Source organism: Lepidochelys kempii, chromosome 14 (genome assembly GCF_965140265.1).
Source record: "Lepidochelys kempii isolate rLepKem1 chromosome 14, rLepKem1.hap2, whole genome shotgun sequence".
Lineage (NCBI taxonomy): Eukaryota > Metazoa > Chordata > Testudines > Cheloniidae > Lepidochelys > Lepidochelys kempii.
The window spans coordinates 15,194,293-15,210,466 of NC_133269.1; the positions used below are offsets into that span (position 1 = coordinate 15,194,293).

General features: G+C 48.8%; 1 protein-coding gene across 4 annotated transcripts in view; it reads right to left on the minus strand.

Moving 5' to 3' along the window:
• The window catches only part of CASKIN2 (CASK interacting protein 2), a 72,529-nt gene extending 64,339 nt beyond the window's left edge, over nucleotides 1–8,190 (minus strand). For all 4 annotated transcript variants that reach the window (XM_073311866.1, XM_073311867.1, XM_073311865.1 and 1 more), the window contains exons 1-2: nucleotides 7,817–8,190; nucleotides 3,419–4,184 (exon numbers count right to left, since the gene is read on the minus strand). In XM_073311866.1, the coding sequence (XP_073167967.1) occupies nucleotides 3,419–3,515 (97 nt within the window). In that variant the 5' untranslated portion in view covers nucleotides 3,516–4,184; nucleotides 7,817–8,190. The remainder of the gene's footprint in view (nucleotides 1–3,418; nucleotides 4,185–7,816) is intronic.
• Nucleotides 8,191–16,174: the final 7,984 nt, after the last annotated feature.

The window sequence follows — 16,174 nt, forward strand, 5'->3', positions numbered from 1 at the left end:
CACTGAGACAGCAGAAGGACTCTTAGAGGGATTTTAAAAATCAGCGTCTCGGCCTGTCATATGGAAAGGCGCTTTAATGAGCAACAAAGGCAGCTAACATTCTGCTCACCCAGCATCTTAACAAAAAGAGAGCAAGCGAGCAAGAGAATGAATCATAAGGGATTGGGAGTAGAAGGCTCCTCTGGTGGAGGGACAGAGCCTCATGCAGCAGGGGAAACGTCAGACCTATCCTGCCGCCATGTAATAGACTGACCCCATCTCTGGCTGGGGGTTCAGCCCCTGTGGGGAGCAAGGAGGGGACAAAGCCAGAGCAAGGCAATAGAGAATGCTCTCCAATTGCATTTGATTGAGATAGAGTCATCAGGTGATTAAGGTCCTAGGATGGAGGGGAGGAGGCCAGCCTTGCTCCTTCCCCTCCTAGCATGGGGGCATTCTCACCTCATTGCATGTTACACCTCATCAGGCTCCCCTTTCAAGCCAAGCACACCAGCTGTGCCAGTTCCGGCTTCACTCCTTTCTTCCTTAGTATTTAATCTAGAGATAGACACTGGGGTTGTCCTTATTCTCAGCCCTTCCTTAACAACAGCTCCTGGTCTCCCTTGTAGGCATCACTAGCCTCTCTCAGAACGCTGTAGATTCTTATTTCCTCCTCCTCCTGAGAGCTAAGTATCTCTCCGCACTCTGACAAATCTGCATCATTGGGGTTTTCCCGTGCCACCTGGCCTTGCGATAAGCAGGTGAGCAGACCTGTGCATGATGTTCCCAATCGGCCGGGCTAGTTCCTTGTACTGACTGGAAAAGTTCTTTCCAATCTGCATTTGGTGCAGCCGTCTAGGGAGCGTTGTTTTGTTTCCGTAACCCCAGCCCTGTGGATTTTCAGAGGTTAACCCCTACCTCCTCCCGCTCAGCGCTTTGTAGTGTCTGACCTAGCAGTTTATCCCCACCTTGTTTTTATAATCCCCAGCCTCACTAACTTTTCCAGCACTGAACACACAGCCCTGAGCTGCTCCTCGTCTCTCCAAGTCAGTCTCAGTTATTCCCCCTCACCCTCCACACACACACTTTTCTCCTCCTATGAGCTTTCACGTGAATTCTTTTGCTCTCATGAGATGTGCCAGACTGACAGACCTGGCAACAGGATGCCTGTATCCATAGCACACGCACGGCACAGGCCGCAGGAGGGCAAGCTTCCCCTATGCTGCACCACAACCCTGCCCTGGATGGACACCTCCCAGGGTGAAAGGTTTGCTGGCTACCACTTGCCCATTCAGCCCTTAGCTTCTCTGCCAAGAGCACTATTAAATGTGGTAGTTTTTATGCTGTGAACACCTGTCTCTGGGGAATTGGACCAGGACCCACTCTCCCGACATTCACTTTCTTCCCCCCACCAGCTGGGCCCAGAGTCCACCTTAAATCCATATCCCTTCTGGTTGAAGAAAGGGTAGTCTTTTAACATTAGCCTTAAAGAGCATTTTAGCAGGATGGCTTTGTAGATCCAGCGTATGGTACTTCACCCTTGTCTCCCCACCAACCAAGACCATTAGAGTCAAAGGAGAATCTAGAATGTGTATTCAGAACTTCCCTGCAAACAGACACATACAGAGTCTCCAATTGTTCCCCAGTGGCTCAGTTATCTCACATGCTTTAGACTACCCTGTTTTACTTCTTCATCCTAATGGCTTCCTTATCCACTCAACTGATTAGTCCAGTTAGTTCACCTTTCCTCCCATAGAATATCAGGGTTGGAAGGGACCCCAGAAGGTCATCTAGTCCAACCCCCTGCTCGAAACAGGACCAATTCCCAGTTAAATCATCCCAGCCAGGGCTTTGTCAAGCCTGACCTTAAAAACCTCTAAGGAAGGAGATTCTACCACCTCCCTAGGTAACGCATTCCAGTGTTTCACCACCCTCTTAGTGAAAAAGTTTTTCCTAATATCCAATCTAAACCTCCCCCACTTCCCTTCTGCTGTCTTCTGTTGATTCCCACATTCATATGGGGAATATAGCTCCGTCTTCCTTCTTCTTAGCCAACACTCTGGTGTCTATATGCGCTGGGTGTCACCCGTCTCACATATCCCACCTACTCCAGGAAGAACCCCAAGAATGAAGGAGCTGAACCAAGATTCTGGAGCTGGACACCCCGCACTTTTGAGACATTCAGATCTTAACTTTTGTCCCTGGGGCCCCAGCTTTAGGATAAAGTTCAGACCCTCCCACCCACCTCCATTTCATTCCAATCACTATCCTGCATGGGGGTGTCTGGGACATGGGCTGCTGACAAGGTCCTAGTGATGCCCTGGTCTTTTGTTTATTTCTCTAGGTCCTCAAACCCTAGGAACTCCCAGTCTGTCTCCCTCCCCGTAGGTCACTGGGGCCAAAACTTACAGGGGCTTCTTCCCTGCTCCTAACCAGGAACTCATCCACTGAGGACACAATCTCTTGTATCCTGATCTTTAGGAGAATCAGTGCATGATCGGGACATGACTGCACAATGTACCATCCACAACTCTAACCATGGTGTTTCCTACCAATACCTCCTGCCTTCTCCTGGGTGTAGTTCAATGTCTTTTCCCCATAAGGAGGGCTGTGCTCCATAGGGTTGTGTAATTCTCTCCCCATCCCAGTGATCCTGCTTTCCTTTGTCTCCATTATACACAGTAACCCAGCTCTCTCCTTCCCCTGCCACCTCCATATTTCATCTAGGACCTTTTCAGCCCTTGAATGCTGCTTGGGGGGCCCTCTGGGCACCCATTCAACAGGCCAACAATGCACGCACATAACCAGTCCCCATGAGTTTCTTTGCTGCAGTGACATGGGTCTCCCCCTTTATCACAGCCTGGTCAGTACAAGCACACAGAACCGGCCTTAAATTCATTCCTACTTCAGTTCTGCAGCTGACCTTTAAGAGTATACAGGAAAGAGACGGGCACTACTGAAGGGTTAAACATTACCAGACTTAAAGAATCTCAAATTCAAGGCCTGACAATTGGTTCCAGTTGACTGGTTTGGATGGTAATTTTTCACAAGATAAATCTGACCAGAAGTAAGTGGCAATGACTGAAGGACTCTCTGCGCCAGCATGCCCCATAGGAGCTGTGCTGCTCACTTTCCTTTGGTGACTTTCTGCCACCCTTCCCCCCCATCTGTCCCCCACATTTCAGGGTTTCCACACAGAGGCTACTAGAAGCATCATCTTTTACATTATCAGCGAGATCTGGATTCACACCCCCAGCCCCTGACTGCAGAGTAGTCTCCACTCCAGTGCACGAGTGCCAGGCTTCACATGCCCTGTTCCCAAGGACTCTCACACCAAGGCCCTAGGAGTAGAACTCAAGCAAACTGACAAGAGATGGAGCAAGCAGCAATGCCCATGTTCTTTCAGCTCCCTGCTGCTGCATTAAGAGGCAAAGGTACTCACTGCTCTTGGATGCTTTGACCTTGGCCACCAGTTTCTGCACACCAGGTACATCCCCATTTTTCACAGCCTGGATCAGCTCCTGCTCTCGCCCCATCATGGACAGGTCGGAGTGGTAGGGGAGTGAAAGGAAGAGGTCCTCAGATCCCTCTGGTTCATAAAGCCATGGGCGTGCACGTAGCAACTCCTCAAAATGCTCTCAAATGGAGGAAAAGCCCAGCAAGAAAAATATTTTAAAATCCCACGGGACATAAAAAAAGCCTTTATAAAAAGATCTCTCCGTTAATAGCGATAAATGCAGCTAGGAGTCATTTTCCTTTTGATGGAGATGGGGATGCAGTCTGGTTAAAGAACATGCAATCACTTAAACAAAAAATAGTTCCATGCTTGGGGACTGACTCCCAACAGCAACAGGGCCCCACAAGACAAAGCCAGGCAGTTTGGAGGAGCGGGCCGGGAGAGTCTGCTTTGAGAAGAGTCTGGCCTCTTAACCGAACCTGTGTAAAGCTCTCAGAGATCGAGGGGTCATGTTTTGCTTCCTTCGCGCCAGGCTGAGCTGCGCTGATGATTCCCTAATTCTTCCCAAAGGGATTATGTGCTCCTTTCCATCTGGAAGTTATAGATCCTCTCTCTCTCTGTTATCCCCCTCATACTGGCATTCCTCTTGGTGCCGTCTCTGCCAGCCACTCTGCAGACCCCCTGCGCTGGCGGCGTTCAGAACCTTGGTCACAGAGCCCTAGAGGAGAGGTTGTCGTGGTGCTCCCAGTACCTGTGAACAGCAACAACAGGGTCAGGTTTCAAAGGCTATTTACTTATCAGCATCATTAAAACAGTCCACTGCGACTGCTTCTGTGGCCACGCCGAAGAACAAATAGTTTGACTATATTTAGTACCGGCAGAAGTCAGACTGTCCTCGTGCTAAAAGGGCTGCAGGAGCGGAGGGGGAGAGGCCCTGTATTGGAGACATTCTAACAATAGGTGCTGTGGGCAAAAGAAACAAGAGGTCAGATTGGACCCCCAGCATGGATGCTCTGGGAAGGTCATGAGTGCCCTGTCCTGCCACACGTGCATGCAGGAGAGAATAGGGCCAGCAGTGGGAGAAGCAAGAGCGTGGGCACAGCCTTGCCCCTCCTTGCACACCAGCAATTGTCTGTGCACACTACACCCTTTCGAAAGGTGGATCACGAGCCTCCAGGTTGTGCACTCTCCCCGGCGCCCTAGAAGTGTTCTGCCTGCATAGGACACAAGCAGGCAGAATGTTTACCCAACCACTACTTGAGTGCTGTGCCTCCTCCCCGACCCCAGCAGAGCCCTGGCCGTGGGGGGGATAGACTACTGTGGGCGCACGGTCTAGGGGCTGGAGCCAGGGGCAGGGAACCTGGACTCCCTTGGGTTCTTCTCTTGGTTCTGTAACCGTTTCGATGCATGACCTTGGGCAAGTCAGCTAACCTCTCTGCCTCGGTGTACACATCTCTATGTGGCTTTAAGAATCCCCTCTCTCAGGGGAGCTGTAATTAGTACCCTCAGATAAAAGGTGTGATGGAACTGCAAAGTATAACAACCCTCTTGGAGTGTGATGGACTTCAGTGTCTATCTAGATATGATATGGCTATCACGATGGTATCAGAGTGCCTCACTGAGAGTCACTCCACCAGCCAGGACAGGACAGGACTGTAATCTATATTCACTACGGCTACTTTTTCTCCTAGCAGTTTTAAAGAATCCCAATGATGAGCTTCCAGCCCTTTCCCTGGACATTTAAGAGCACCGCATTTCAGCCTGTTACTCCTAGTCAGGCCGCCTTGGCCTTGCTGAACATTTCCTCTCTCCTTACGCCTTGCAAACACAGATACTGCCCTCAGAATTAAATGGGAAGCTCCAGTGCATTGGGATTTAAAAGATACCCATTAAGAAGGTTATTAGCACACAAGCATTCTCAGGCAATGAGCTGAGCACAAGCTGGCAGAGTGACTGTACTCAGAGGACAGAGGAGAATCAAAATTTAATTCAGCCCCTAGCAAGCCAATTCCCTGCTGGTGGACCGTGTCTCCATCTCAGTGCATAGGGCATCCTTTCAGAAACTGAGGTTTCCCCCCAGTGTTACAGGATGGGGGCCCCACCACACATGTTCCTACCCACCAAAAGCCTCCCCACTCCCAATCTCTAAATTTAGATTTATCCTAACATGAAGTTTTTTCAATTGCATTCTGTACATTTCTAGACTTCTCCCATGTTTCAGCCATGCATCTGGCAGCTTCTCTTCACCCGGTCATGAAATCTTGGGAGAAGGAGTGTGTGCAAGAGAGAGAAAATATGAAAGATTGACACAAGCTGCCAAACTGCTGTCAGATAGCTACAATTCTTCACTAGCACCAAATTAGAACCAGCAAACTAGTGCTACAAGGCTCCACTTTCTGTTACCAGTCACTTGAGCCCTGGATTCTCCTAGACCTCCCTTTCTTAAAGCTCCCGAGAAGCATCCTTGGCTGTTTATAATGTTGGGTTCTGTTGTAATAACTGGGACTATAAATCTAGCCCGATTCTAAAATCAACTGTAAAAATTATATGAAAAGTTCATATGATGTTATAACCACCTAGGCTAACAAATGGCGATGAAAAGTAGGTCAGGGGAGAGACACATCTAGCCTCCTGCACCCTCACACATTAGCACCAAGCCTGACTCTTGGAAAAATATTGCAAAAGGAAGAGTGCAAACCCATAAAGCTAAGATCATTGCCTGATAAGGGACACACACCAGTGCGTGACTGCAGGATGGAGCTGAGAGGGTAGACACACCTCTGGGCGGCACAGTGGCACCCGCCAGGCAATGACAGCCTTCCTTGTGGGGGAAGGATTTGCAGGGATGCCCAGACTCACATGGTAAGGCTTGGGATTTTCCCATGCAGTAGCCTACATGTGATTGCAGGCCTTGGGTTTATGCTGGCCGATTAGGCCCTGGGCAGCTAGGTTGTTCTGAACTTTCACATCACAAGCGGGTTGCGATGTGATGTGCATCACAACTCTGGTTGGCGGTCACTTCCGCACTTCACTGCTGTCAGGTCAGGCTGCTTTAGGGGTATATCCTCATGTTATAATCAAGTTGCGGCCAGTTGGCTTAAAGTCTAATGCTTGTGTCCATCCTCATTGCTCCTTGCCATAAGCAAACGTGAATTGGGTTAATAGAACATCTCCTGGAACCTCAGTTACTGCACCAGCTTAAAGCTGTTTGGTTTTCATTCTGCTTCAGCACATCTTACCCAACTTTACTTTGATATCATCCAAACCCACTGGCACTTGACTTTTTTATACTAACATTTTTTTTAAGTCAATCTACACTAGGAAGTAGGCTCATATCTGAATGCCAGCTACTCATCCAAGACTCTGCCATAATAGGCCCCAGGAACTCTGTGTAACCAAGGGTTAACAATCTGCACCTCTCAAGCTTCACAAGAGTGCAGCAGTATCAGATGCAGTCCTGAGCTAGAAGCATTTCTCCCTCCGCTCCCTGTTGGTGTTTATTGGCAATAGACTGGAATGTGACTTGCTGTATATAGTGATAGCAAACAACCCTCCCCCTACCTGAGAAAGCTAATCTTTCAACCCAGGAATTCACCTGGAGAACCCAGGAATCTGAAATATTCCTTCATCAAACAACTCAGAGTGGGGGGGGGGAAATGGTAGAATTATGGAAGGGGAGGAGTAGAGATGCTGAACAGCAATTTAAAAACAAACAAACAAAAAAACCCCAACCCTAAAAGGCAGACTGGGGAAGTTATCCACACCCCCAGTTGCAAAGGTAAGGATGATGGAAACACCCTACCATCATAACAGTAAACACTGTTGAGGCATCTCCTCTACCAAGCACTATACAGACCTAGGAAGATCTAGTCCCGCCCACAAAAACCACAAATATACTTAATCACCACCCCCTCCCCCATATCACAAATGGGGACGTTGAGGCTGGGATGTTCAAGGCACTTGCCCAAGACCACACAAGGAGTAAGTTGCAACAAAAGCCAAATGGGGGGGGATTATAAAGGAAGGAGGCGGGGGAGGGGGGGACACACACTCAATGAAAGAGAGAGAGGAAAAAAAGGCAACCTGGAGCACTTCTCTTAAGAGACTAAAACTATAAAAAAGAGTCAGGAAAAACTTAACCTGGGGCAGAAGAAGGTTACTAGGCAGCCCTGACAAAGGGGATCTTTGAACTTCTTTAAACAAATATTTTCAGATCAAAACGCTGAACGGGACCCGAGCGGAGCGGAGCCTATTAAAAGAATGTGAAAGCTACGGCACAGGCACAAGAGACCCAGCAAGGGGAATAAGGGGAAGTCATTCTCTGCGGGCAGCAAACAACCCGCACCAATTCCCGCCCCCCGCTCTTTCTTCTCCATAACTCACCTCCTCAGGAACTCCCCTGCGTTTCCAACAGGCACAGCTGCAAATCCGATTCCTTCTCAGCCACGTCTGTCCCTGGCTGGGGAGCGTTCTCCCCAACCTCACCCCGCAGAGTTGGTGTAATGAAAGCCCAGAGCAGATCTCCACTTCCACACAAAAATGCCTTTGATCTCTTACAGTCCCGGACTCTGGGGGAAAGAGGGAGGAGATCAAGTCTCCAGGCGCTGGAACTGCAAAGCAGAGCTGCTGCAACAATATCCCCTTTCGTCCTCAGAGCCCTGCCTGGCCGGCTGGGGATTCCCACCGGCACCGCCGACCCTGCTGCTGAAATTGACCCGTCTAGTCAGTTTCACAGGGCGCCTAGGAACTCTGAAAAGTCTCTCTCCCCCAAGCCACCTCCCCCTGCCCGCTCGGTCCGTCTCCCTGCAGGAAATCCCTCCCAACCTCCGCTCCGTCTCTCCTGATTGGAAAAGCAAAGGGGGCTGCAGGAGCTGGGCAGGGCCAGGGCTGCTGTCAGTCAGGGTGATGCGGTTCCAGATTTGGGCAAGAGAAGGGGCGTGTGGAGAGTGGTACCTGAGACTTTAGTGTAACTGCAACAGGGAGTAAGTGCCCAAGTGTGCAAGCCCTGGGACCGGAGCCTGCTCCCCAGCTGGAGCCTGGTGGAAGGTCGAGAGAGGCGTCCCAACCCTTAATTACTACCCTGTGCCAGTCCCTTCCAGCTGCAGGGAGCACAGGGTGGATGGGTTATCTATGGGAGCAGGGAGAACTACAGGGCTGGGGGTGGGAAGAGCTTCACAACAAACTGGTTCCTCTCTTTCCTTGCAACTCAGTTCTGAGATTCACTTTAAATGCTTTAAAACACTGCCAGTGTCACTTTAGTCCCTGCTGGTCGGCAGCCCCCGTGAGAGCTCAGCTATGAGGAGTTCCTGCGCCTCCCTCCCAGCGCTGGATTCTTTACCAGGGGGTTTGCTGGAGCGGCTCATTACTGGTTTAGATTTGTTGGGTGCCAGACGTGTGCTGAAACAATTGTTTTACTGCTTTTGGGTGTTTACAAGTCTAGGGTCCTGGGTGCATTTCAAAATCTGTAATCACCCCTGGAGCCATCTCTCTGTGTACTGTGACAGGGTTGGGCCAGATGGCTCTAGGAGAGTAATAGAAGACAGATATGTTAGCCCCAGGCTACGCAGGTCCCTTTTCCCTGGGTAAGGTAAAAGGGAAGGTTTCAGAACAATCAGGAATCTTCTGGAGATAATTAAGATTGGCTGCAGGTGTTCTAATCAGCCTATCAAGAAGCTGCTAGAATCAATTAAGGCAGGCTAATCAGGGCACCTGGGTTTTAAAAAGGAGCTCACTTCAGTTTGTGGTGTGCGTGTGAGGAGCTGGGAGTGAGAACATGGACTGAGGTGTGCTAGCATTATCAGACACCAGAAGGAGGGTCCTGTGGTGAGGATAAAGAAGGTGTTGGGAGGAGGCCATAGGGAAGTAGCCGAGGGAGCTGTAGCTGTCACACAGCTGTTCCAGGAGGCACTCTAGACAGCTGCATTCCACAGGGCCCTGAGCTGGAACCTAGAGTAGGGGGCGGGCCCGGGTTCCCCCCAAACCCTCCCAACTCCTGGTCAGACACAGGAGGAGTTGACCTGGACTGTGGGTTCAGAAAAACGGCCAAGCTGAGGGCTGCCATGAAGCTCTAAGGTGAGCAAATACACCAATAAGCGCAAGACCCACCGAGGTAGAGCAGGAACTTTGTCACAGTACATGTGATGCTTTCTCCTTCCCTAATAAAGCTGGACAGCTTTCACTGCACAATACCACTGGATTATCAACAGCTAATCAGACTAAAAACCCATACATTGGCTTAATTCATGAAGGGCCCAACCCAAAGCTCCTGTTGGCTTCTGTGGGAGTCATAAGTACTCGGCACTTCTCCAGATCAGCCCCTAAGAAATTATACCAAACCATAGTTTATTGAGCAACATGAATAATGAGGAAAATGGCAGGGCTGGCTGAGAAGGAAGAGCTGGAGTTCTAAAATACACCCTGTCTTTTCAATTCTGGCTAAAGAAAAAGATTATGCACATTTGATTAGAAATGTCAACATTTTACAGCTGCTATTTTGAAGTGTGGCGCTATAAGTAATCTTGCTAGAAAGCAACATGAAGTTAAAGGTCTTGTTATTCATTATGTGATTTTTGTCAGCGCTTGTAAAGCGCATTGACATTTATACTAATCCCCCAAATTTATGTAATACCTTTGTCCTTTTAAGGATCTTAATTAAGCTTCACAACACCCTGGGAAGCAGATAAGCCCACTTTGTAGATGGGAAACTAAGGGCTGGTCTACACAGTTTTTGTACCAATGTCACTATTTCCTTCAGGGATGTGATTTTCTATCACTGATACAATCCCTCGCATGGATGCAGTCATACCAGCCTAATGGCACCTTATACTAGTACAGTTTACTTCCATTCCCACACAGGAATAAGCTACACTGATATAAGCACCTTTGCACTGGAATAACTGTCTCCCCACGAAGAGGGTTGTGCCATTTTAATTATAATGGTATGGCTAAAGTGGTACAACTTTTGTGTGAAGACAAGTTCTAAGACACAGGAGTCAAGGCCAACATTTCTAAACTAGGGTGCCAATTAAGCACTTGGCCTGATTTTCAGCTATACCGAGCCACAACAATTCCCAATGACAACTTTGAACATTAAGCCACGTATTTAGGTTCTTTACTTTATGTAACTAAATTTGAAAATTTTGGCTTAAGTTACTTGCCTGAAGGCACTCAGCAACTGTTGTGTCAGGTCTGGGATTAGAAGACAGTAGAGTCCTGCTACCTATCAGTAAACCCACAGCTTTTTAACCCTTGGAAAACTAATATTTCTCCCTCTTGATCATTTAGTAAGAACTGTTTGTGTCCCAGAACACCAGACTCCAGCGTAGGCGCTTTGTAGCATGACAGACACAGCATCGGGATGTCTGATTTATTTTCACAGCATCCACAGTACAGGTTCCAAGAAGGATGATCATCAATAAAGAAAAACCCAACACAAGATTCCCTCTCAAAGCTAAATATCCCATAGCAAGTAAGAGAGCTGTGTTATTGTCCAGAGCTATCCCGTGAGGCTGGGGAAGTGGGACAGATCTCCTGTCCAGAGCTGGGGAGAAAGGGCTCTTTTCTGCCTGACAAATCACCCCCTCTACTGCACTGGAGTGGGGTCCAAGCTCCTTTTTAAAATTCTTTTCCTTGGAGTGAATCTGGGCGGTGGATTGGAGCTGAATGAACTCTATTGCTGCATTTCTGGTGTGACTTTGGGGGAAGGAACATGGAGGAGGACAGCTAAAACTCACCCCAGCCCAAGTCCTCACTTTTGCGTGGCCTGGTTTTCAAAGGTACTGAAGACCTGCAGCTCCCATTGACTTCAGCTAGAACTGTGGGTTAACAGCTTTGAAAATCCAGCCCTTAGTGAGTTCTATGCACATGGGACACAACTACTTAGCTTCTCTCAAGGACTTTTCCTTTTGCACTAAAGAGAAGCTCAGTCTCGTTGGGACAATATTGCCATCTAGAGGTGAGTAGTACAACCTTCCTGTTGCAGGCTATTGGTAGGGAATTGATTATACTAGAATAGTATTCTTTTTAAACAAAGAGTCATTTGAGAGCACCTTTCAGGGTGGGAGGCAGAAGAAAAGAGAATTTGCTATCTGAGGCAATATATTTTGGCTTGATGTACACAGAAAATATACTAACCACACAGTTCGTATTGTAACAGATCTGTTCTTCCCCTTCACTCTCGCGGGTGTTGCTGTGTGCAGGTCAGAACTTCAAGGGGCTAGAACTCTCATCTTCCTTCTCCAAGAGCAAAGCCCCCTACCATGGAAACTAATGGAGAGTCACATCAGCAGTACAAGACCTAGGACACAGAGATGAGTCGTTCTAGTGCTGTACAGTACGCATATGCATACAGCCCCCTCCAGGACATTAAACATTGCTTTAAACAAGAGCAGAATTCATTCTCCAGTCAGCATATTTAAACCAGCCCTTTAATCTGACTCATCCACTGATCATCTTACCCCTCACATGTAGGTCACTGGAAGTCTGAGAAAGCAACAGCCCTTTGGAATGCCAACACAGGACCAGACAGAGATGTCCCCTTTTCCCAGGCTATACTTGTTCCTTTGCTATGTCCCTAGAGCCCACATCTGGCGGAGAGGGGTGATTGAAAGCCTCACTTCATCTGTGCTGTTCCATCAGTCTCTGCAGCTATTTATTCCTTCATCTAACTCCTGAGATTATCCCTTCATTATTTGTTTGCAATAGTCAAAATAAAATGATGTATTTGTTGTCAGGAAAAAAAAACCTGCCGACCAAGAGCAAAATATCCTGCAGGACATCTAGAGCATCCCCAGCTGGCTTTGTTAGCCCCAGCTAAGAGCAAGAGAGGGCTTTAAAAACTAAGGGCCAGACCCACAAAGGGACATAGGCATTGCAACACCTAACTTTCAGGCGCCAAGAAAATCCCTGGAATAACAATGGGATCCACAAAGCCTGAGTTAGGCGCCTAGGCTCCCTATACACTGCATGGGGAGAGACAGATGCCTAAGAATGCAATCCACAGAACCAGCGTGTTAGGTGGGGAGCTGCCTGAACTACTCAGTGGAAGGTGCAGACAAGAGGGGTTTGTCCTAAGCCCCATCCCTCTCACAGAGCTGGGTGCCTATCTGCTTGTGATCCACAGATGGGAACCCCTCTCTTGTAGTCAGGCACTGTAGATGTTCTTGAGAGAACGAATGAGGTGCCTGCCTCAGACCCAGGGGCGGCTCTACCAATTTTGCCGCCCCAAGCAGCCGCTGCTGAATTGCCGCCCAAAAGCCACCATGGTGGGAAGAGCAGTGGGGCCGCCGCCAAATTGGGCAGTGGGGCCACCGCGGGACACAGATTGCCGCCCCATTTTGAATGCTGCCCCAAGCATCTGCTTGGAAAGCTGGCCCTGCTCAGACCACACAAAACAGCCGGAGAAGGAGACAGTGTTGGTGGAGGAGACGGTGTTGGTAATAGCAACCTTCTAAGTATTAGCCCAGGGGTAAGAGTGGGATGTGGGAGACCCAGGGTCAATACCACCTCTCCCCAAGGGGAAAAAGGATTTGAACCAGGGTCTCCCACTTCCAAGGAGCTGCCCTAACCACTGGGTTATAGGATATCCTGTTATGGTGGCTCCCTCAACCTCTCCAGCTGCAGCTGCTCCACTGGGTATAAATACTTAAATATTCAGTGGACCAGAGAACAACCCTATGGCCAGGCAGTTAGGGCATCCCATCCAGGAGGTGGGAGACCCATGGTCCAGCTCTGATTACTCTAATTAGTTAGCCAAAGTAGAACAGCTCCAACAGGAGAGATTGAGGGAACCCCCGCATCAGAATATCCCAGAGCTTGCTGGTTAGAGCACTCTCCTGAGAGGTGGGAGACCCTTGTTCAAAACCTCTCTCTTCTTTCAGGCAGAGAGTGGGGTTGAACCTGGGTTCCCTACATCTCTCAGCTGAGTGCTCTAACCCCTCAGTTCACAATTATATGGTGGCCAGCACCATCTCCTCCTCCTGGATTTTGAATGGGGCCCAATCCAGTAAGTGTGCTCAGAGCACTTCTACTGGATTGGGCCCTGCAGGCAAGGGAACACCTGTCATCCACCACTTTGTAGATTGCGCTGGGCCTTCCATAGGAGAAGGATGATGGTCTGAACGCTGGCAATGAGGCTGCAGTGCGCATGCTCAGAAGCAGACACGAAAGTGCCTTTCACCCTGAAAATTTAGGCACCAAATAAGATTAGACGCCAACCAAGCAAGGGCTTTGTGAATCACAGTGGAGCCTAAAACTGGGATTTAGGTACCTAAATACCTTTGTCGGTCTGGGCCCAAGAGCACAAAACTTTCCATTAAAAATCTCTCATTTGCTCATGGACTGCAAGGCTTTGAAAGTTTGAAGCGGTTTTATCTCCACCTAGTGGCAGGAAAGAGCCTCTAAGAAAGTGACAGGCTGAGAATAGACCTGGATTTGTGCTGGAAATGGCCCACCTTGATTATCATACACATTGTAAGGAGAGTGATCACTTTAGATAAGCTATTACAAGCAGGAGAGTGGGGTGGGGGGAGAGATAACCTTTTGTAGTGATAAACACTCATTTTTTCATGGTCTGTGTGTATAAAAACATCTTCTGTATTTTCCACAGTATGCATCCGATGAAGGGAGATGTAGCTCACGAAAGCTCATGCTCAGATAAATTGGTTAGTCTCTAAGGTGCCACAAGTCCTCCTTTTCTTTTTGCGAATACAGACTAACCCGGCTGTTACTCTGAAACATGGTAGGTATGTTATGAAACGGCGTAATGGAGACCTACTTTTCTTTTCTTTTTTAGTTGCAGCTCAGGCAAAGCTCTGCCTTTCCCTCTTGTTCTGTTTAAATACAGTCGGGAGCAATGTGGTCTGGTGGTATAACCATCAGAAACGCCGAGTCAGTGATGTGCCACTGTATTTTAACACAGGGCTCCTGTCCCTGAGCTAAGCCCTGCGTCCCAGGGGTGTGCATGCTGCAGAGGGCCGGGTGGAAGGAAGGGGCTGGGGAATTAATTTAAAACACATTTAAATTAAAATACTTTCTTATAAGCAGAGCCAGGCGAGGAGGTGGAGGCACCGCTCAGTGAAAGTGGCAGATTAAGGGCACTGGTTGGAAAGACCCAACCTCTGAAAACACTAGAGGATTCTGATAGTCCAGCACAGGGGGCAGCTTGCGCCATGCAAATGAGGACGGCGGAGTGGGATGAAGATGCTGTTAGGGGAAATGAGAAGGTTATCCCTATTTTTAAACACTCCCGACCCTTGGTACGATCTTATCTTTTCCATTCTAAAGATGAATAGATTCTGCCTCAGCAGTATTTTTATGACAACCCTCACAACCCCAAAATTCACCACCTCTGGCAGGGATAACTCAGCAGCCCGCACAGAGCATGGCTCCATCCCAGGCATGAACATCTCTCCTGGTTTGGTGATGGAATGGCGGGAAGCGAGGCAACTCTGGGACATCACTGGCTCCAAGCCTGAGCCAAGCTCTCTGTAAAAGGCAGGAGATGGTTCCCTGCCTCCCAGTCGGGGGCTGTGAGGATTAGTTGGCTAAAGGGCCGCATTTATTTACTCAGGTTTATAGACTGGTGCTGTACAAAGCTCTAGGCACATGTACAAATCTAACTTCCTAGAGGCGCACATAGAACCAGTCAACTGATGCACCGTCAACAAAGCTTTCATAGCTCCCCCCACATAATAAACCCTCATCCCTCCTCAACAGCTTCAGAGAAAGCCTGGGGAAGGAGGCATTGCTGTGTGGCCTGAAGGTTACCAAATGTGGGCTTGATGTGACCATCCTGAGGGAGTGGGATTTGGAGCTGAAGCCCTCCACTAAGCATAGCCTACCCAGATGAACACTGCCAGGGACTGGCTGCTCAAATGCCCCATCTGATCTCAGCTGTCAGACAAGAGCAGCTCCTTAGAAATACACCAATCAAACCATCTGGGAATTTACAGATCAAACCCCAATGCCTTGAACTGCCCCTGAAAATGAGCTGGGAGCCAGTGCAGACTCTGGAGAACAGGTGTAATAAGCTCCTTGTGGGAGGCTCTGATAAGTAATTGAGCACCCACTTTCTGCACTAGCTGAAGTTTGAGCAGTCTCCAGCTATAGTTCATGCAGGGCATATTACAGTGACCCAACCTGGAGGTGACCGAGGGTTGTAGTGAGGTTCAGATTCAGAAGGCTGCAACCTTCTTGTCTAGCACAGATGGATGAAAATACATTTGGGTACTGCTGTCTGGACATCCAGCTGCTGAAATTCCAACAAGAATCTAAAGTTGCAAACTCGAGTAACAAAAAGTAGGCTAAATCCCTGATTTGAGGGGGCAGCTATTTCCTCTGGAGAGCCAGCCAACAGCACCACCTGGGTCAGATGAAACAGATATCGAGCAAACTATAGTTCAGCAGTTTCTACCGCCTCAAACCGCCCATCTGCATGGAGCAGGACCTGTAATAGGGCAGATGCTTCCATACAAGGGAGAAATCATTCCAGGGATCATCTCAGTGCTTCCTTTGGATCATTCCCCCAAGGGAGGGGAGCGAGCACTGGCTAACAGAATACCCTGATGTTCTGAGACCCACATAGCTCCAATAGCAGGGAATCTAATAGGGATCCTTTGGTGTTCTGCATAGTTCCCTTGGGTCTCTCTCTTCCCCATGACAGCCTGGCTGCTCCAGGAGCCCCAACTCAGGTGGACTCTGTGCATTCAGAATGAGCATTACAGTTAGTACAAGTTTCCCTAG